Here is a 23,357-nt window from a genome sequence, read left to right as displayed (position 1 = left end):
TATATATATATACATACATACATACATACATACATGTACACTTTAGAAATATCTATATATATATATGTAAATACAAGCATATGGTTAAAGATTACTGGAATGGTAATCAGTGAAATTATACCCTTCTCTCTAATATTCTCAACAGTAAGCAGCTGCACTTGGTCCAGCAAACACCTATTTATTTTGATCAAAGAGACAAGATTGTTATTAAAAAAGCCAACTCTCAAAAAGTCACTTCCTTTATCTACCAAACCCTCTTTCATTGGCCTTCTGTTCACTAGGGCACTGAAATTTGGGGGAAACACCTTACCACTTCTATGTCCTTCTTCAGCTGGAGATTATGGCTTTCTATGCTCCCAATAGATGATATCTTGAAAATGAAAGGACTAAGGGGACCATCTGTCTGTCTTTTGTGCCTTGTGGAGGAGGAGACCTTGGATCACCTCTTCTTTAATTATAACTTCTCTCAAAAAGTTTGGACTGATTTATTGCTCAAGTTCAAAATTGATACACTGAATCTCAGCTGGATCAACTTCTTTAACTGCTGGGAAGAGTGGAAACAGATCAATTTACAGGTTATTCCTTGTATAGTGGCTTGGTTTGTATGGATGTGCAGAAATAGTGTTAAATATGAAGGCTCTACCCCTCTTGCTAAAGCTGTGGCTACACATTGCACATCTTACCTACAGAAAATCATCAAATATCAAAGGTTCCCTAATATCTTCAGGAATTGGGTTCCTCAAGCTGATAATCAGTATAATTTTAGTTTCTCTTTGATTGAAAGGGCTCCTCCTCCTAATGGCTGGTTGAATAATTTCAGTTTCTCTTTGATTGAATGGGCTCCTCCTCCTGATGGTTGGTTAAAAGCTAACACTGATGGAAGTTTTCTAAAAGGATCTGCTGGTTGTGGTGGGGTTTTCAGAAACTCCCTTGGTCACCATGTTCTCCATTTCTCCTCACCAACTTGGGCTTTAGATGCTGCAGAAACTGAAATGATAGCTATTTACTGGGCTCTTAAAATTGTTGTCCAATGTAATATTGGACCTTTAATCATTGAAACTGACTCCAATGTTTGCACTAAATTTTTGCAGCACGAGGAAGACCCCCCCTTGGCACATTGGAAGATGGATAAGAAAAATTCCTAGGAAATTTGGCAGCTACCCTGTTAAATTTCAGTGTATTAACAGGAAAGGCAATGGACCTGCTCACCTTTTGCCTACTGCTGGTAGATGTTCTGAACAAATTATTGTGGCAAATTCTCCTTCCCCAGATTTAGCTTATCTACTGCATGGAGATAATTTATGCATACCTCAAGTTCACACATTCTGAAGAGGATTTTTTTTTTTTTTGGTGGTCACACTTTATAGTTGATTCTGATCTTGGTGGCTGTTTTGTTTTGTTTGCACCTTGCCGCTTCCCTTTTCTAGATGGTTTTGTGATATTTATTATAATAAGATGTTGTAATATCAATATGTTTTTTATTCACTTATGTGAAATTGAATGTGATTGTTTGATAATATATATATATATATATATATATATTATATCAAACAATCACATTCAATTTCACATAAGTGAATAAAAAACATATTGATATTACAACATCTTATTATAATAAATATCACAAAACCATCTAGAAGAAAATTAATAAACTGATTTATTTTTAGAGCTAAGATGTGTTTTCATCCATCTACTAATGCATAATAGACTGTGTAAGTATCTCTCTATAGTTATTTGTTGTTTTAACTTCCAAATTTGGAGTTAAATTTAATCTAAGGAGGATTTTAAGTTACTTTTTGATATTTTAAAATTTTATTTTAGTTTTAGAATTTGTTATTTCATTTTTTTTTAAGTATTTTAAAAATTATCATAAATGCACAACATTCACTGAGAGGAAAACCTTATCATTCATTATATCTTAAACATTGTGAACTTCATAATATCTTAAACATATATATATATATATCATGAATTTTAATTTATATGATTTTACTTGATATTTTTTTTTTATTTTTTTTTTTTGTGAAAAGCTGTGTTTTAAATTTTTTTTGTTATTGAAGGCAAAATTATGCTAATTTATTTTCCAATCAAATGATATCCAATTTTTATGAAGTTATATCTTAATGTTAAAAATGCATCTTGAATATCTCATCAAAAAAGAAAACATTTGATCTTCATTTAAATCTTATGCTATTTTTATAGTTATTTATTAGAGAGAATTCACCATGTCCAAATTAATCTTTAAATTTATGAAAAAAAATGCCAAAAAAAGAAAAAGATTGGAATCTTCCATAATTTAATTGAAACTAATTTAATTAATTTATCTTAAAAATATTATTTAATGGCGTTAATTTTATTTCCGTTCCAAACTAGCTCCATTTTCAAAAAAAAGATTAAAAGCCATCCAAAGAAGAATATTTTTTATGACCTATTTCTCATATTGAGAATGATGTCTGGAAGAGTTACGTATATTATACCACCCAATTCTTGCATATTTTTATAAAGAGCCTGAACTCTTATATTTGATCTATATAATATACAAAATTATAATATCAAATCAAAAATAATATTAATATTAGATTTTTTTAAATAAAATGTACATTTTCATGTGTTTGTTAGATACAATTATAATACTAAAATGTTAAATAAATATCGAATGTTCCATATAAATGTACAACCATTTAAGAATTGTTTGGCGTGTATGTAAATAGCCAATGACGTTTCCCGTAGATCATTGCAAGATTCAATAAACCCTTTTGCACCGTTAGTAGAATAGAGCAATAAATGATTAGCTATATAATCCTTAATCAAAGATGATATTTCACTTCATTCATTACATTTTGAAATAACTAGTTTTTCTCAAAGATTTTCATTATTGGAATATATTTACATTTATTATACTTCAACTTAACAATCCTTCACTCCTGCACATTACAACCAAATCACGTAGGCGTTCACATGCACATTACCCAATTCTCGTGTCTTTACACATCTAACAACAAGCCTTTGTAATTCATATATGTTAACCAAATCTTTGATAGCACATCAAAAATACCATCATTTTAACCATTAGAAGGTGAAATTAACATTTTCAAAATGATATGTATATAAAAATTGAAATATAGATATAGATTTTTTTTTTAACTTACGTCCCAGACGGCTACAAAGCAGCTCTGTTCTAGTCTCACAGATTTTATGTAGCATCAACACAAGACCAAATAATTATTGTTATGCAAAATGCCAAGAGGCATTGTGGCCGAAACCTTGAAACTTAACAGGTATCAATTTTTTTCACGTTTATTTTTTATTTCCTCTCACTCGACCTCTCCCTATCCCTCTCCCTCTCCCTCTCTCAATTGCACTCTTAAGTCCCAAGTTGTATGCTCTACTTTTCACAACTCATGAGAACAATCCCCACACGCTTGATAGCCAAGCCCACCTATTTCCACTATCCAACCAAAATATTCCTCACATATTACAAGCCTTTAGGCCACCATACTCTTGATCAAAGTCCAACAGCGCCCCAGCCCCATAGCAAGCAAAAAGTAAGTCGTTGATATCTCAAGTTCTTCCCACTACCATCCATTAACCAATGTTATGAACTTGCGTGTAAGAGCAAGGCAAGACAGAACAACAGAAGAGCGAGATGCCATCAACGAAAGGTATTATTTAGCAGGAGTGTAACAATATTGAATCGCAAGTAAAAATTAACTCTTACAAGATTTCCTCGTAGAAAAATATTTCCTGGGGCCAAGGCAATGAACAATAGCCTACCACTGCCTCTTCCCCTTTCGCTTCTTCTTGCTGCTGCTCTTAGAACCGCTGCGGCTACTGGAAGGACCCTCTTTGTGGATGGAGTCGGGTTCAAATCTTCCTGAATTCATGGCATTCTGCAACCATTCGTACAAGTCTTCCTCGGTCATGCTGTCACCCATGTTGGGAGATGGCATGCTTCCGCTGTCTCTATGAGATGAGCCGGACGCTTTGGAATTGACATTGTTTTTTGAAGATAAGCTGATGTTCACCTGGAAGCTAGGCTTGTGCGTGTTTGCAGGAACTCTTATTCTCTGGTGCAGAAAAAAGCATCAAAATCAGAAAAATGCTTGGATTACCAAAAAAAAGCTTATGAAATGATTAGGTAACTGTCACTTAAGACTCCCAATGGCACACTTGGCACAAAGTGATCATAGAAACCGGAATGTTCAAAGGTAAGAGGGCTTTGTATGCACATGAAAGGGCTTCAAAGCCTTGGAATTTATTCATGGCTCAGATTTTGGTTGCACCATGTGTTAGTCTTACATTACAAACCATTTCATAATTCTTCCCATCTATTCATACAATTTGAAAAATATGTAAGATATATATTCAAGCGAGTATTAGCTAAGTTATTTTCCCATACATTCTCATTATAATATTGATTATCGTAGCTTAAAATGGGAATATCGCTTCATATTTCTAGCAGACCAATGCCAACTAAAAGCATGGCCACCAAGTCTAGTTCAAATTCAGCGACGACCAAAAACATATTCTTCAACATTCGTGGCACAACCGTTCACACGAGAAAAGAAGCCATAGCTATCTCAGTCGGGCAATGAGTTCAATGATTGGATTTCACGATAGAAGTCTCATTTTCTCTTCGTGATGAACGAAAGTAATTGCATTTAGCCTGAAAGCTGAGCCAATAATAAAAGATAAAACAAAAATTTAAAAACCAAGGATTAAAAAGAAAAAGCTATAACAAAACCTTGATTACAAACCTTCCAATATGTACAAATTCATTAAAAAACAATGCTATTTTATGACTACAAACCAAGCGAGGAAATCAGGAGAACAACTTGAGCTTCTAAGCTTCAAATTTAGCAAATTCAGTTTAAGAAGTAATATAATTTAAATAATGAAATGTCATGGTGATTAAGCCTGGGTAAATTCATGGTTCTCACCGTTTAACATTATTTAATTTATAGCGCATGCAAATACAATAAATATCTACATTTTGTTTTGTTATTCAAATAAATATTTATGCATAATATGGCTGTTATGATATTTGGGGGGATATTTATATGATAAACCTAAAAAAATAGATCTCATTGGCTAAAATATTATGAGATAATTCTTATAAAAGAGCAAGATAAACCCATAAATATGACTAATTAGTACCCTAGGAGCTAGTCCTTCAGATGAACAAAGTGAGATATGGGAAAATGATCAATTGTAAATTTATTTAACTATGAACAATAATTTTTGAAAATATAAAATGGCAATCACATTAAATCACACAAGGCAAGATATAGAATTTTCAACTTTAATTATATTCCCTACTTAGAAATTCAATCCTCAATGCATGGATGGATCCCCACTCAAGCAAATTTATATACCTTTTCTCTTCCTATCCTAACAAGTTCTTAGAAAAAAGTAAAAAAAAAAGATTTGCTAAATGATATTTTTAATAAGATTAATGTCATCAAGAAATTTATATGATCAAACGCAAATCACAATACATTTTAGACAAGAAATCTTTCATATTCAAATTTAATATCATCCAAACTTTAATTTCAACAAACTTATAATTAAATTGAATATCTCACAATATGAACCCAATGATTTTGAAAATAATTTCAAGTCCAAATAAGCTCATATCAAAACTTGAACTGCAATCAGAATTTTTTGAGCATTAATTGAAAGGCTAGACAATCTCTAAATTTGACATGCTTATAGTCGAATCAAGCAGCTCGACGAGAATAATTAAATTAGCCCGAGAACATTTAATTTTGAGATGTTAAGACACTTAAGCACTGAAAAAAAGGTTTGTGCATAAATGAATAAACATGGACAGTTAGATAAGGAGCTTTTGGAGGTTCACCAAATTTACTAAAATACCCTTGTAAAGAAATAAAAATAGCCCCCAGTTTCCAAATGAAGGTAGAGGGGGAGAGTGAGTTGACACCTAAGGCATAAATTTTGAAAAAAATACATGTGAAAGACCATCAGTCATTAGCAGTGATTATTATAACCCAAATACGGTTATTGTAGCCAATAACCACTATTATTGTAGCCTAACTATAATTGTTTGTCAAATTATTACTACATAAGACATAATTGTGATTGTCGATTTTTGTAATCTCATATTCTCTATTTTAAATTAAGAACAGATATCTATACTTTCAATTTCCTAGTAGATTACTTTGACTGGATCAAACTCTGTAGATTTTCCCCTTTCCTCTGTTTTATCACATAAATAATCTAACTCCCTTTTACATTTCTATTTGTATGTGTGCTGAAAAATGATATTGAGCTAAGCCTTAGAATTTCTGTAAAATTGAGAATTATCTAGCACGCAATTATTTGGGGACATTTGTAGAAAATCACCCCATCTCTGCAAGCTTCACAAAAATTCTTGTGATCAACAATAGGCATAAAACTTGTAATAATAGTCTCATATTCAAACAAAAAGTTTATGCTAAGAACATTAGATTTCTACTCCTTTCGTTCCAAACAAACATAAGGCTAATGAAGAAAGACACAACAGATCAGATCTATGATCATTTCCTCCCGAACAGGTATAATCATAATAGCGAGACACATTAAATTCATCATTAAAAAAGTGTGTCCATGCCTAACTTATTATAAGGTCAAATTTTTCATTCAACAGGACAAGTTATCCACCACTTAGATATCACCAATTTTACACATCCGTCCAGGGTAACCTAGTTAGTACCATCAAATATTCATTGCAACTATAAACTTAAGAAGTCATTCACATCAACTTTTTGGACCTGAAAGGAACAAATCTTTTATTTTGTACATATTAGTTTATAATCTCATGAGAAAAGGTTGGAGATAACTCCCTGCTAAAACCTGAAAAAAATCATTCACATTAAAGTCCCAGGCACGATAATAGCAGGGCAGTCCAATTTACACCATCAGATCATTTTTAAGGAAAGAAAGACTTAATTGAAGGGCAACCGCAATTGTAAGGACAAAAGTCCTAAGCACAGTTGCAGCCAATTCTCTATCTTCTATTATCCATCGATCATCGAGTCAAGCAAATTAGAATTGAGTGACAACCTTAATGGAAGCCTCATAGAGACATCAATATAGTCAAGAAAATCCTTTCATTTAAAGTTTCATCCATATTTTCAAGCAACAATCAATATTTTTTGGTAAAACATTATATTATGTAAGTCTCAAATGATCTTCAATATTGACATAAATTCCTCAACAGGACATCTACTCTTTAGATGATGGCAATCATGACCTTGAAAAGGTAGTATCAGTCTAAACATAGACCAATATTCACCTTTTGTTTGCACATGGTTATCGCCCTTCTCAATCAAGATACAATAGATCCCAAGGAATTCGATTCAACCACTTCCGCATAGATTAACATTGTTTAGTAATACTCCGACAAACAATCTCATGAATTTCTCATGATCTCTTCTTTACAAGTTAAAATTATCGGGTAACACTCCAATAAATAACTTCAACTAGATCAACATTCTTAGTAATTTTCCTTTAACCTTCTCAAAACAGGCTAATGTTATCAAGTAACATTCTGACAAACAAGCTTGATTAGATCGAACAACCTTGATAGATTTACATTAACCACTTTAATGTTTAAGTAGCACCCTACCAAACATTTTGGATAGGTCAAACATTCTTAACTGATTTTCATCAAGCTCTTACATGCAAGGCAGCATTGACGAGCAACTCTTTAACGAAACCAATTTTACTCGTCCATCCAACACAGGCCCAGATGCTGCCTAGCCTATACTATTGGACCATTGACATCTACGCATCATCTAAATATCAGAAGGCACATGGTTCTACTATCTCCTATAAAAACTTGGACTTAGATCAGAGTTTAAAAAAACACTTGAGGGCTAAAGAACTTCAAAACTTCAATGTTCCACCTTCTGGCTATCACTGCCTACAATAATATCATCAGATGATAATTGCTAAATTGTCATTAATATCGATGCCCAACAACTTCAGACTATCACTATCTTTAAATTATCATCGAACTACAATTATCAAACCAATACCATCGTTGAATTAAACATCGTCAATCTACCACCATTTAACCATCTTTATCTAGACATCTCTGATGCTTGCTGACCATATTACCTATCATTACCACAGTCAATGCTCGCAAATATTATTACTCTTCATCATCCATAAAGTTGATGAATATCATTGATGTCTAGCTTCATCTATAAACACCATTAATGTACACCATTACTTATCAAACCAGTGCGTGCCATCGATAGACAACATTATCTCTTATAATAATCTTAGAAGGCACGCTTATGAGGAAACTTCAATGGGAAACTAATAGTTAGCAGGGTCCTCACAAGATCTCATAAGAGCAAATGATTAAAGAGTCTCGACTCATACCCCAAGAAAACACACTCATGATGAAGCATTGATGGGAAGCTAATTATAAACAAAATTCTCCTTACAAAAATTCTATGAGAGTAAGTGATTAACATTCTTCAATCAAAAATCTCATAATTTTAATGCAACAGAAGATACGGATACATCAAAAATCTCAGAAGACTAATCTCCTAGAAGGTATATAGATATAGAAAAATATCTCAAAAAGTTAATGCCTTGGAGGGTATGGGTATATTAAAATCTTCAGAGAACAAATATCATGGAAGAGTTCAAAGTCAATATGCTCCTACTAGGGGAAAATACCTTAATCAAAGTATACTTGATTTTCAATAGAGCTTAGGTATGGAATTATTTTGTGAAAGAACTCTTCCATTTCATTAACACAGGCTTATATAGAGCCTTACAACATTTACAAATAAATCCCTAGACTTCTTTTATTTACAAATATAACCCTACATGAGATACAAATCTCAACACTCCCCCTCGAGATGGGCAAAAGATATCAACTAAGCCCATCTTGTCACACAACCTGGACAAATCTATTGAGCCAAGTCCTTTGGTGAGGCAGACAGCCAGTTGCTCTCTAGTGGCTACATGCTTAGCTCCATTAGACCGTCAATTCTACTTTTCCTTAATGAAGAACCTATCAATCTCCACATGTTCGGTTCTATCATGTTGCATAGGGTTGATCGCTAACTTGTTATCGCACCACAACTTCATTTTAGTTTCTTGGTCCACCTTGAGCTCTACCAACAAGGATCTCAACCACATCATTTCAACAACTCCTAAGGTCATGGCCCTATACACTGCCTCTATTGTTGCCCTTGCTACTATTGACTATTTCTTGCTCTTCCACGAGACCAAGTTGCCCCCAACAAACATGTAATATCCATATGGGGATTTTCTGTCATCCATAAAATTTGCCCAGTCAGAGTCACAATAGCCCTCAATTCTTACATGTTCATTCTTCCTGAAGATCAACCCGTCCTTGATGCACTCTTTAGATACCTCAGAATCTGATATAATGCATCCATGTGACCCTTCCTTGGATCATGCATGTAGCAATTCATCATTCTTACTGCAAATGATATGTCTGGATGAGTGTGACTCGGATAGACGAGATGGCCTACCAACCTCTAGTCTTGCGATCAACTAGATCTCCTACCTCTGCGCTCAACTTTCCGTTCTAATCAATCAATTGGTGAAACTGCATGCTTGCATCCCAACATATCTCTCTCTTTGAGCAAGTCTAGCACAAACTTCCTCTGAAATAGAATTATCCCCTATGCTGCACGAGTCACCTAAATTCCGAGGAAGTATCTCAGTTGTCTCAGGTCCTTCAACTCAAACTTTTGCCCAAACTTGTCTTCAGCTGAGCAATCTCTCTGATCATCCCCAGTAATAATCATATCATTCACATACACAACAAGAATAGTAATGTGATCACCATGTCATCGAAAGAATCCTATGTGGTCAACATAGATTGTCGGTAACCCATGCCTAACATTGCTTCTCTTAACTTGTCAAACCAGGCTCGAGGAAACTGCTTCAAGCCATACAATGACTTCCAGAGCCTACACACATCACCCACTGCCTGGGATGTACTGAATATCTGTGGTATCTCCATATATACCTCCTTCAGTAGTTCCTCATAAAGAAAAGCATTATTCACATCTAGTTGGTGGAGTTTATCCACTGCCAGAGAAGTCAATGTCGTCACTGTGCTCATCTTTGCGACTGGTGCAAAAATTTAATCGTAGTCAATTTCATATGTTGATTGTACCCTTTTGCACTAGTCGTGCTTTGTACATCTCCACATTCCCTTCTGAAGTTTGTTTTATCATAAAGATCCACCTACATCCAACTGTCTTCTTCACTACTGGTACTGGTACAATATCCCATGTTCGATCCAATTATGGTGTTTGTACCCAAACAACGACTATATAGATGTGATTATTGAATTTTGTAATCCCATCTTCCACAATTCAAGAGAAGAGTGGACAATATATTTTCAATTCCCTAGTGTATTACTATTACTGAGCAAGGCCCATGACTTTTTCCCTTTTCCAGGGGTTTTTCATGTAAAAAATTTGAATATCTTTTGCATTTTTATATGTGCTATAGATGATTATACAGAGCTAAGACTTGGGATTTCTCTACCATTGAGAATTATTTAGTATACACACAACAACAGCAACAACAATAAGCCTTTATCCCACTAAGTGGGGTCAGCTACATGAATTCTATTTCTCGATTTAGAGCGCAAGAAAGATAAATTACTTTTGTTAGGTGCATAGTCTAGGAATAATATTCTTCATTACTATGTATTTCAACTTCTCCCGCATCTTTCTTATCTTCCATATTAATGTTTTTGTATCCCTTCAGCTCTTATTCTATTTTCTTAGACTCATCACCTTCATTTTTAGAATGACATAGAAATTTAAGTTGTTGCAGCAATATTTAATCAAATCATCCAAATTTTAGACATTGTGCATACCTCATTACTTAGCACTATAAGGTAAGCATCTTGCCTAGGAACGTTCATGCAAGAAATACAACATCACATCACCTTGGTTGATTGCTTGGGTGTATGGCTCATCATCAACAACTCCATTAAAAAGTAAAACCAATGTCATCAAATCTCACTATTAAAATGGCTTTCATGAACTCTTCCTAGAGTTTCTTAATGATCCCTTTTATAAGGGCTTCCCAACCTGTCGACGCCACCTACATGTTTGGTTCTTAAGCGTAATCAGTTAAATATTAGTATTATCAGATTCAATAATATTAACTTCAAACTATGTAGCAATATCACATATATTACTAATGTTTTAACAAATAATAAATAAAAATATTTAAAAGCATAACTAATTAAAGCACAACCTTTACATAATTACAATTATTATGAATACAAGTAGAAGTTTTTGGCAAAATAAATTTAACGAAGCCAAATTAAGTATATTTCATCAAGCTACAATATATATATCACTATTTTAAAACAAAGTTAGAAAAATAATAAATTAGAGCATATTATGATATATATATATATATATATATATTATATATATATATATCTATAGTTAATATGGATTTCATATTAATACCAAAAAAAAAACTAGTTGGTGCCTAGACATCTATAATAATGAACAAAAATAGAAAAAGGAAGTAAGCGATGAATAAATTGAATGGTCATAGAATGGAAACAACAAGAGTAACTCAGAAAAATATAGCCATTTGAAATTCAAAGAGTTAAAAAGGCGGAAGCTCTATTATTGAGAACTTATTGTATAACTCAAGCAAGAAGTTCATCAGCTCATGTGCGTGAACAATGATTTTGTCCCCTTGGGTAACATGGATTCTTCTCTTGCACTTTGTTTTTAAACTGCATGCCTAACAATTATTTTAACAATGATATATGAGCTTAACCACAAACTTAGTTTTTGTGAACATTCTACAGGAATCAAAACAAATGATATCCATACCAATTATTTGTCTTAAAGTTAAAGATTATATTCTCTACACTAATTCAAAGAATTTAGCAGTCAAGTGTTTCTTTTTATGAAAAATACTATCCGGTCGGCACCTTTTATATGTATTTTAAAAGAACATGTCAGAGAAAACTAAGGCGCCCTTAGATACAACTGAGGCAAAGTCACGGTACAGATATTGGGTAGTCCATGATTTTAAAGCAGAGTCATGCTTTCATTTCATCTTTCCCACTCTCGAGGAATCCACATATATTTAATCAATATGTTATGTTCTTTATTGGAAACCAAATTAAGATTACTGTTTCTAATTTCTAGCATTTGCATAGTACACAGTAAAAATTTGATTCTTTTGTCTTTCTCCTAAACTTTCATCTAAATCATATTATTTTAGTATTTTGATAAATTAATATTCATAAAATCATCCTCTGTGCTCCACAAGACATGCCTCAATTTTTAAGTTTAAATAGCCCAAGGATAAGCCGCGTTTTCTTTTTGTGACCTTGTCTACACACCATCTGTCCCAACTACGAAGCCTAACAGTTTCTCCCAACTACAAAGACTAACAGTTTCTCCCAGGAAGTCTCACGTACGGTTCCCTGAGAAGGGAGTGGCTACCCACTGGAGCTTCGACCAAACAACGCCGGTCAATTCTGCTTGGGGCCACCCCTTACTCTACCATTATTATTGGGGTATGGGGAAGACCTGCTCGTTGACCTCTCTCTTCCTTCCTATGGACGACAAAATGGTGCTCCCTATTAGCGTATCAGACTTTCTTTGAGGCAGTCAAGGTCTGTCTTGTATATACGAGCAAATTGCCCTAGATCTTAAAGACCTGTTCTAGTTCTGGCAGGGCTCCTGTTCTATCTAAGCGGGAGCAGGTTTCGCCCTCCACCATTCAAGAAGGCGCGCAACGGGGCAACCTTGCTACATGCAAGGCGCTAGACTGAGGTTTTTTTTCATCAATCCAATTTGCCCATCACATAATTTGAAAATCAGAACCTATAAAAGAAAATTTAAGAATAACAAAAAAAACCAATGCCCAAGTGAAAGAAGCATTAACCTTGACTCAAACATTCCAACTGTTGCAATAAAAAATGCTGCTGGGCTGCTAATTTTAATTGTTGTAAGTTAAATAGAAGAAGTGCTGATATACATAAAACTTCATGGATAAATGTAATATGATATCATACAATGTTTTGAAGGGTGTAGCCATAAGATGGGGAGTAATCCCATCCTTACAATAAAAGCCCCATAAATTTTATATTTTTAATATTTCATATATATATGAATGTTTAAAAATCAACTATAATATAAAAATGATATAAATTCCAAAATCCAAAATTTCATAATCACATGATTCAGCTGCCAATAACTACAAAGATACAATCTATGACAAAGTTGGAGATGTGTGTGTTCATTGACACATCAACTTCTTTGAAGACAAAACGTATTGTCAGCAAGACATGTGCAAAAATGAGCGGCACAAGTCAGGCTTACAGCTTCAGTGAATTTAGAACTTCAGGAAAGACAAGAGACAAGTCCATGAGAGATTCTTGGCTAAGTGAGAAAGGAGAACCAAAGACAAACATGTGTCATGCAATGTACAGGTGATGAAGGTGAGTCAAGCCTTTTACTTGTACAAAAATTGGTTTGATAGAACTATAGAAATAAGAAAAGAAAAATAATATTGTTTTACATTTTTAGTTAAAAAGGTGGGTAACTCAAAAGGCGAGCTTCAAGCGATGACACGGCCTATGAGGTGACCACCATCCTTAGAAAGGCAAAAGTAATTTTGAACTTTTATTTTAAAATAATATGATAAATTGTCCTACAAAAACTTCTTCAAAAAACGCTTATTATTTTGGTGACCTTTGTTAAGGCATAATTATTTCCAGCACAAAATAAGAACAAATTGAAATTGAAGATGGCAAACTGATGCAAGTACACAGCAACATAAGAGACCAAGTTTTAGTGTTCACAATATTCAACATCGTACAAGAGATTAATGACAATAGACAATTCAATATAGCAAGAAAGTGACATCATGATTGTAAGTATCTTTTCTCATCAGGGAAAGGGAGAGAAGAAAGCATATTAAAGATGGAAATGCAAGCAAGATAGTTTATTTAGTTAATGCATTCACAACTTTGTTGACTAGGGCTGTCAAAAAAGCTCGTTGTTCGCGAACAGCTCGTGTTCGGCTCGTTAAGTAGCTCGTGTTCGACTCGTTCGTTAAGTAAACGAGTCGTACACGAACAAGTTTTTAAAGCTCGAATTATAAACGAACCGAACACGAACAGCTCTTTGTTCACTCATGTTCGGCTCGTCTCAAAATTAAAAAAATATATAATTATTTATATAATAATATATAGCATATATTATTTATATAATAATATATTATATATTTTTATATCTAAGTTTAAATTATAACATCTCATGTGGTAATGTGATTAGTGCCCTTTCAATTTAATTTTCCCGAGTCAATTTCGAGTCGAACACGAACACATTGTTCAAGAGCCAATTTCGAGCACGAGCTGACTTCGAACACGAGCTATTTCAAACGAACCGAACACGAGCCAAGTCTGAGCTCGCTCAAGCTTCGCTCATTTACAGCCCTACTGTTGACCCCATGAGCTCCCACGTGATAAACTCAATTTTGACAATCACAAGCATGTATTGGAATTGGGTATAACAGTTCATTGAAACTTAAATACAAGAATTCACGTATTAGCCATCAATGCCAGCATATGAATCTGCTTTAAAGGCTGTTCACATACATAGCACCCAAAACAATGTTATTTACAAATCTAACACATTCTATATCTATTTTTCGAATTCTCACTCAAAATCAAAATTCATGATAAAATCTCAACTCATATTTTTCATTTTTATCAAATTCTCAATGGTTTGATGGTGACACAAGTAAATAAATTAGTACAGTAGTTCAAAAATATCACTAGGTTGCTAGACTTTATAAATAACAATGTTGGATGCTATATATGTAATTATCCAAAAATTTTATTTTTACTTCATATATTAAAGATTGATTAGAATTTTTAGATCATTTAAATTCAAACTCTAAAATAATAAATTATTTAGTATTGAATAAAAAAATATCTTTAAATTACTTGTACATTTTTATAATCTCCTAAAATTTTTTTGAGCCTTGAAGAGAACTTATTTTGAAAAATTACTTACAAAACACCAAACTTTGATTTGGTACTTTACAAGCATTTTGCTAAGATATGGGTTGCTATAAGTAACAATTCACAGTAAAACTTGCTGCAAAATGACAAAAAGCTCGGATTTATTTTCCTGAGGCAAAATGGGTTGCCACGAGGAATTTACAAATCATTATTAATTTTATAGCTTGCTACAGAGGGTTGGCGCCCAATCCACAAAGGCACAAACTAACAAATACTTTAAGAGATTTATTGAATTATCTCGGTCCTTAAAAAAGTCTTAAGACTTTGTTGTTAAAATGATTTTCAACTACTTATAAATTTTATATGCTCATTATTAATCTGAAATGACTCGATAACAACTTGTTTGTTTCATCATTATACAACCAGTTTTCCATCCTTGGCTTCCTAGTTCTTGTGATTTCAATGTTTTCCAATATACATGGATTGCCCTACATGTTTTGAAGCATTCTAACCTCAAAACTCTTAACTATTTTCAAAAAAAATAATATCACTCAGTCTACATAAAATCTACAGCTTTAGGATCATTTGATTAAAGCGAAAGATCAAGTCAAGAATCTTCAATCTTCACACATCAAACTCGTATGTCTAAGATTTTATTTTTTGTATAAAGTTTTATTATTTTATTGTATTTCTATTGTGCTAAGTCTATTCAAGGAGGCTTAGAGGAGTGCCCTTATCCACATGCGGTAAGGTTCCTCTTACCCTTGTTGCAACGATTTCGTTGTAGACTTTCAGGTGAATAATTGATTGTTACTAGAATTATAAGCATCCAGAGTGCTTCAGCATACAAATCACATAAAATTTTGGTGCTTATTTTGTCTACTTTGCATGATTGTTTAAAGTCATTCAAATAATTATTTTGAAATAGCCTTCATAAGTAAATATGTTTTTAAAATACCAAACTAACCCCACCGCTTGAGCCACGTGTTAGTCATCAATTAGTGTCAGTCTCATTTCTATTTGATTTAACATCCAAAAATGATGCACTCACTCACACCTGGGCACACATTTCCATTTTGTGGCACGCCAAAAGAACAATCCTCACAAAACCATCATTGTTTGACAACACATCATTAGATTTGTGAGAAAAAAAATACAATAATGTTATTGCAATCAAATGTCATGAGAAATTAGAAGCTAGTATTAAAAAAACTCAAATGACTAACCAAGAAGGTTGATAGCAGAATAGTTCCAAAACGCATAATGAAAGGTCACAAGCTAAGTGAGGTCTGGAACAACTAAATGCAAATAATATATTACTGAAATTTTTTTATATAAAAAAATAAAAAAGGACTAATTGGCGCAACAGTACTTAGGCAATAGTTGTTCAAGACATTACAAAAGACCATTCAAATTTCACAAATATTAGACCTAACGATGACAGAAATTTGTCACTGGGAGATAATCTTAAAAAGTATATTGATATTAGCATTACAGGAAGATTTGCGACCTAATAAAAAAAGTTCATATAAGTTTATAGTTTCTGCATTAGTTTATTTAGCTTTTAACCACAGCAAATTATATTTCAAAAACTTACATATTATTTTTCTTCATGACATCGTTTGCTAAAAGTGAATCGTAGGGTTGCGCTTATTGGGCATATGCTTGATAATATTTATTTAATAAAAGTTATATAACGTTAATAGAATGCAAATAACATGATCAAAAACCACATTTGATGAATCATGATTATACAATAAAAAATTATATCATGATAGCCTGCACCAACCCATCTAATTTGTTAAAAAGGTAATTTGTGATTAGATTTCATAAATTTAATCTTCTTTTAAAACATTTGTTTGATGCTTATAAATCAAGAAAATAGAATAGAGCATTTCAAAGTAAAAACATTATTTTGACATCTAGATGTTTAAAACTACAAATGAACTTTATGAAGCGGGAGCTTTTTTTCCTGCACTGTTTACTCGCGGTACTGTAGCTAATATAGTACCTTGGGAAAACAAATAGTGGGAGACAGGAGTCAAGCGGTTAAAACTGTCACTTTTTTCTTTATTATTATTTCTTTCCTATTATCATTCGTTCTTTATTAGTCCTTCCCTAAATATGTGTGTATTAGGGTTTCAAATAGTAGTTTTAGGTGTCTTTTGTATTGGGACAGCCGCCGGCGTCTCTTCTTCACTTCGAGGGTTGTATCTTATGTTTTCAAGTACTGCTTCAGCTGTATCTTGATTTCTAGGTGGTGAATTATCTTTCTCCCATCACACCCAGCTGCCACATGTTGTCCTCCCTGCTGCAGCTGCCTCCAGGACAGCAGTTTTTGTTGTTTTTCACTGCAGTGTTCCCATTCCAGCCCTTCTCACTCGATGCTTCCACTCCAAATAGCAGTCCCTTGCTGCCCTGCAGTCTCCCGATTCACCCCTTTGCTGTCTTCATCCAGAAAACAGTAAACCCAATGTTTTCTGTTGTCCCCTGGCTGTTTCAGCCTTTCCTACCGCATCTTGCCGCTCCGTTCACCACCTCACATATTGCCCTTGCTGTCCCAACATTCCGCTTCGCTACCAACACGATTCCAGCCTCTCCTTTGGTTGTCCTAACCACCTAGCCGGCCTCCACCATGCTTGGGATACACTTTAGTAGTGTTTGTTAGTCCTTTTATGTTTGTTAACATTTATTTCTTGTTTGAAGAGCAGTCGTTGTAACCATATTTGAATTCAGCAATAATATTTTTATTTCTATTATGGGGCTTCAAGTTCAACACATGAAAAATGACATTTTCATATCTCAAACCAAATATATCCATAATCTTATTACAAGGTTTGGCATAAAAAATTCAAATCTGCTAGAAATCCTATGAGCCTAAAAACCAAGCTCAACAACAAAGAGAATGGTAGATCAATAAATTCTATGTTGTTTAGAGGTATGGTTGGTTCATTGTCATACCTTACAAGCATCCAACCAAAGATTATGTTATTTCTACCCATGATTTCTAGTTGACCTTAAGGTACCACATTGGTGATGATTAGGATGGTCTTTAGGTACTACATATCGAACTTTAAGTTGTGGTACCCTAAGAATGCTCTTATGTGAATTTCTTTCAGATGATGACTTTACAAGTCTCAAAGTTGATCAAAAAAATACATCACGAATATCTCAAATCCAAGGGCTATCACTCAAATCTTGGTTCAATAAGAAATAAAACTACATTGCCCTATCCAGAATAAAGGTAGAATATGCCACTATATAGCATATGTACTATAGTTAAAGGAATTATTAGAGCATAAAGGCCTTAATCAAAATCATATAGATGTGGTAATACTACTGTACTAAATCTCGTCAAGGATTACATCCAAAATTTTCAAACCATCCTAATCACACTTCATATATTGAAATGCATATAGTGGCAAACATGGAGAATTTAAATCCTTCAAACCTTTCATGCTTGATGGCGAGCCTGAACAAGTATTACCTACCAACAATGATCTAATCTTAGAACAAGAAGTAGTTTAGATTGGGCATCTTCTACGAGAAAAAGACTACTGACACCCGACATGGGTCAAAATAAATTTCACATTGGCAAGAAAAACCAATCAAAGCCAAGTAGTATACCAAGGAAGCAAGGCCTGCAGCTTTCCCTTTGTATAGTGCTTTAATTTCATAGTAGAAAAATCTGCCTAAATGGGATAGCCATGATGTGGAAATCAAATCTAATAAGTGATCATCAAATCTTCTATGATCATAATTTAGACATCAAATCATAAAAAGATACAATAGACATAGTTTTCAAAGTTTAAAAGGTCCAATTCCTAAAAATAAAAGTATCAAAGGTGATTCTCACAACACATTGTTTAGATTTAAGAGAAAATTCCCAGAAATCTGTAAGTGCAGTCAGATCAACAATAGGACACCATACAAGGGAGTTTAAGGCTTTAAATGCTAGACCGTTGGACAATCTCATATTATATGAGGATGAGAATGAATTTTAAATTTTTTATTAACTTTATATTTGAATTTAAATTTATATTAAGAAAATTCCAGTAAAATTTTTTATTTAGTTTAAACTTATCTAAATTCTTTTTCATAGTTTGGGTGTCTTTTTTTGTGCACTTTAGTGTAGATAACTGTTTCCCTATTAATATGCATGAAATCTTAAAGAATAAATAATCTGAAAAATCAAGAATTCTCCTAAAGCAATATATATTTTTCCACTGCATTTTCTCCGTCATAAAGATTTTGGTTCAAGCCTCTACTGCCACTCAGTTTTCATCAGGCCAATAGCAATAGTTGAAGACCCTACTTTCCTTGTAGCAAATTCTGAACTAAAGGGAGCTGCCACTGTTTTCTGCTTGCAGTCGCTTTTGTCCCAACGCCTGATGACTGCTTTGCAGCTACCTGTTGACTGCCACATGCTATCTTGACACTGCAAATTAATGCAGCTGCTGCTTCCCTGTTTTGCCAAGGAAGCTGCTCTGGTTGGCTAAAGGCTGCTGTAACAGTGCTGTTATAAATTTCGGCTTGCTGAAATCAGCCAATTGAGGGTTGAAAATAGCAACAATACAGTCCACGTAGCAAAGGAAACCGCATATCAAGAGACAAGCCTATTTGTTAATATTATATTATAGTCTGAATACATTTTCAGACAAATATTAGGTTAATGGCCCTGTATCATTGCTCGTCCATACCCAAAACATGCTCTATAGTTTGAATGAAAGTAAAATAATCAAAATATAGATGCACTAGTTGTTTACATGAGAAATTAACCATTTACTGCAACAAATTAAAATGAATGAACATAGAAACTGAAAATTATGTCTGAAAATAAAAAAAAAAACTAAGCACAAACCTGGCAAATGAACCACTGGGTTGCATTATATATTTTGCTTTCTGCACAAATATAAGCACGTGGTGTATCAACCTACATTTATTGCACAAAATGGAATAATATCAGTACACGGAATAAAAACAACAATAAAAATAGAAATTAAAAGATGATACCACAGTATTAGCGCAGATTAAAAAAAGAAATATACCTGAATTCATAAAACATCAAATTAGATTATGTATGGCATAAGCACTAACCTTCTGCAGCAATCCAAAAAAAAATGGAATATTTGACTGTTCAAGCCAGCCATCACCGTCTTTAGCCTGATGAAAATCATTGCAATCCTGCAAAAAAACACACAATAATATTATATACCTAATTAGATCAGAATATCCCGACATTTAGTTATACTTAGGACAAAGAACGTTTAAGAAAGTGTAATAAAAAACAAGGACCTGACACCATCTTGCTTGAGATTTTGATCTTTCTACAAGAGTCCAGATATGGAAGGTACCACACTTCTTGCAAAATATTCTTCTTGAATCTCCATGGGGACCACTATCTTCAGCATCAATATGGGTGAATTCAGAACTGAAGATACCATGCCTCTCATCCTAATCCATTCAATTATGTCAAATTTTAGTAGATAAGAACATGTGCCATAAATAGTGAGCTTAATGCTGGAAGTCTAGGAATGATAACAACTAAGAAAAGAAATTATTAGATCACTAATGCAGTATATAAGCAAGGTGAAGAAAAATGCCTTGTAGGATGAAGTCTGAAAACTTCTAATGTAATTTAAAAGCTCCTCCCGCCTTAGGTCATCGTCATAGTTCTTCCTCTTTATTGAATCTAGCAGAACCTACACATCAAAATGACACTCATGAAATAGTAATTGTTGAATGAAACAAAATGCATTCCCATACAAAAGAGCATATTAATAGAGAAAGCTTACTTCGTATGCATTTTGAAGTTTTTTAAAGGCTTCTACAGCTTTCTCATTGCCCATGTTCTTGTCAGGATGGACTAGTATTGCCTGGAAATGTGACATTTAAAATGTTTATCTTCAATGATGGAAAAAATGATGCTTTTTAACTAATTATCTTGGCATATTGACACAAGAAGTGGCAAATAATACAACAGTAGCCACAACAATTCCGATACTCTTTCTTGAGTACAGATATATCAACATTTTCAAAGCGGTTGAAGCCCAACACTGCATAGTGATCACCACAGTTCAACAGCCGACCAACTTCATCTTCTGATGTCAACTCTGTCTCTCTGCCGCTGGTTGAAGGGATCTCATTGAAAAAATCAGCTGATCCCCTACATGAATTAAGAAAGGCATTATCTACAAATGAAAAATGTGAATGAAAGACCTAATCTTTTCTAGCCTTTGCAATTTATCCTGCTCTGTGGAATTTCATACCTATTTTCATTTGCATTATTCTTTAGGACTTGAATTAGAACATCACTAGAGATAAAAGATAGATTAAGGCCAAAAAGCAAGCCAAGAAATCCCATGTAACTTCTAACGCAGAGCAGAGAATACAACAAGGTCACAAAAAGTGCAATTCGTTCATGATGCAAGAAAAATGAGACACCTACATGTTGATTTCACAAGGTGTTAAAAATGATTGTCAAGTTTGTCGGCATCAGGAAATGACAAGCATCATTCATACAAAAATTCTAAAAAAGCATAAAAGAGGTGAACCTCCAAGAAAAATTATAAGGCTTGTCGTCCAAAAGCTTCCACAAAGCCACAAAGCCACAGTTGCAGAAATCGCAGGCACCAAAATTGCAGGAACAATGCCAACGAAAATCAACAGCAGAAAGGCAATGACCTGAAGAAGAACGGGAAAAGCCAATAATACAGCTGCAAAACTTTCTCCTAATTGAGTAACAAAGCAATAATAATTACCAATTAGTAGATATATATATTAAAAAGCCGTTGATTATCCAAAAAGGCAAAATATTTTTGTTCTTTCATTTAAGAAGAGTATTTCAGTTAAAGAAAGAAATGGAGGATAAAGTAACACTAAGGTGCATACAGCAATAGATGGATCATCAAACATAATCTGTAAGAAGTATTTTAAATAAAAACAGTTAATGCCCACTATGCCAAATAATAGAACTTGAGAATGATTACAAAACAAATTAAAAAAAAAATGTCCTTTTCTTTAATCAATATTTTGATTATCTTGACCTCCTCACATGCTCGACTTTGCAATGCAATCAAATGTATCAAAGATGACTAAGAATGATGGAAGAAGGTATCATGCAAATGGAAGTCGCGATGCATCACACCAAATGAAATTAAATGTTGCCCAATCTATAAAATGATTTATTTGATGCATCTAGAACTTCAAAATTACTCTAAAGGGATATTTTATGTTGATTTGATCTAGCACGATGCAAACGAAGGGGATCGAATGTGCATTGCATAAATTAGACTCAAAAGCGCTTTGACTATTACCAAAGCTGCACAATCATCATATATTAGCAAAACATACCACGCCAAAAGTCCAGAGCAACAAAATTAACAGTCTCCCATCTTTCTAATTGGTAAGTCATAATAAAGAAGATAGATGACACACATGCATCGGAGTAAGGATGCTTCAATTGTTGTCGAAACTACTCAAATGATGCTCCTTTGCAAAAAAAGACAATATCAATGCATTCAAACCATCAAAATTACAACAAAAGGGATCCTCCATAATTGAAATGGTCGAACACAATGAAAATGTCGATACACAAATACATATCAATAAAATCAAGCGCAAATTTTCTCGAATGCTATTGACATTGCTCAAACAAAGGCCATTCAAAAAAAAGGACTAAATTGTGGGTATGGGAAGTTGAACTTAATTAGAGGGACACCAACATTATTAGGCCCCTGCAAGAGACATATATATAGATACATTACTAATTGGGAATATATCTAAAGTACATCGCATGCGTTACAGACACACATTATATGGTCAGCTATTTTAAAGGTATAAAAATGAATATTTTTTCTATTATAAGTACTATCCGCCTATTTTAAAATTACATATTTTAGGTCGTATATGAGGCCACCTCTTTTAAAATTTCACCACTTTTTCTAGTGACGTGTTTTAAAACCCTTTGATCTTTAGGACGGGACAGGTATGGCGACCCCGTCAAAATCATACCGTAGCCAAGACATTGCCCCTGTGCACTTAGATGCCGGTTAGGACACTTTTAGTTAGATGGTGTGTTAGACTAGGATTTAGAATGCTAGATAGTCTTTTTAAATCCTTTGTCTATTGTTCCTTGATGATGTGTTTGTGCTGGCCAAATGTCACTTTTGTGTTTTTGGGTGTGCTTGCATGTTTGTTATTTATGGTAGTATATTAGGGCGTTCTTGTACAGGCAGTCATGTCTATACAACAACAACAATAACAAAGATTTAATCCCACTACGTGGAGTCGTGTCTATATATATATATATATATATATATATATATAT

General features: G+C 33.6%; 1 protein-coding gene across 1 annotated transcript in view; it reads right to left on the bottom strand.

Moving 5' to 3' along the window:
* Nucleotides 1-3,336: 3,336 nt before the first annotated feature.
* LOC110036835 overlaps nucleotides 3,337-23,357 on the bottom strand; it is a 67,841-nt gene continuing 47,820 nt past the window's right edge. Inside the window, exons 5-13 of the mRNA XM_020741368.1 lie at nucleotides 21,583-21,712; nucleotides 21,298-21,472; nucleotides 21,024-21,194; nucleotides 20,824-20,908; nucleotides 20,632-20,730; nucleotides 20,324-20,482; nucleotides 20,126-20,212; nucleotides 19,890-19,961; nucleotides 3,337-4,067 (exon numbers count right to left, since the gene is read on the bottom strand). Of these exons, the coding sequence (XP_020597027.1) occupies nucleotides 3,771-4,067; nucleotides 19,890-19,961; nucleotides 20,126-20,212; nucleotides 20,324-20,482; nucleotides 20,632-20,730; nucleotides 20,824-20,908; nucleotides 21,024-21,194; nucleotides 21,298-21,472; nucleotides 21,583-21,712 (1,275 nt within the window). The 3' untranslated portion in view covers nucleotides 3,337-3,770. The remainder of the gene's footprint in view (nucleotides 4,068-19,889; nucleotides 19,962-20,125; nucleotides 20,213-20,323; nucleotides 20,483-20,631; nucleotides 20,731-20,823; nucleotides 20,909-21,023; nucleotides 21,195-21,297; nucleotides 21,473-21,582; nucleotides 21,713-23,357) is intronic.

The sequence above is a fragment of the Phalaenopsis equestris genome, unplaced genomic scaffold, assembly GCF_001263595.1.
Source record: "Phalaenopsis equestris unplaced genomic scaffold, ASM126359v1 Scaffold211561, whole genome shotgun sequence".
Taxonomy (NCBI): domain Eukaryota; kingdom Viridiplantae; phylum Streptophyta; class Magnoliopsida; order Asparagales; family Orchidaceae; genus Phalaenopsis; species Phalaenopsis equestris.
This window is presented reverse-complemented; position numbering and strand designations above follow the sequence as displayed.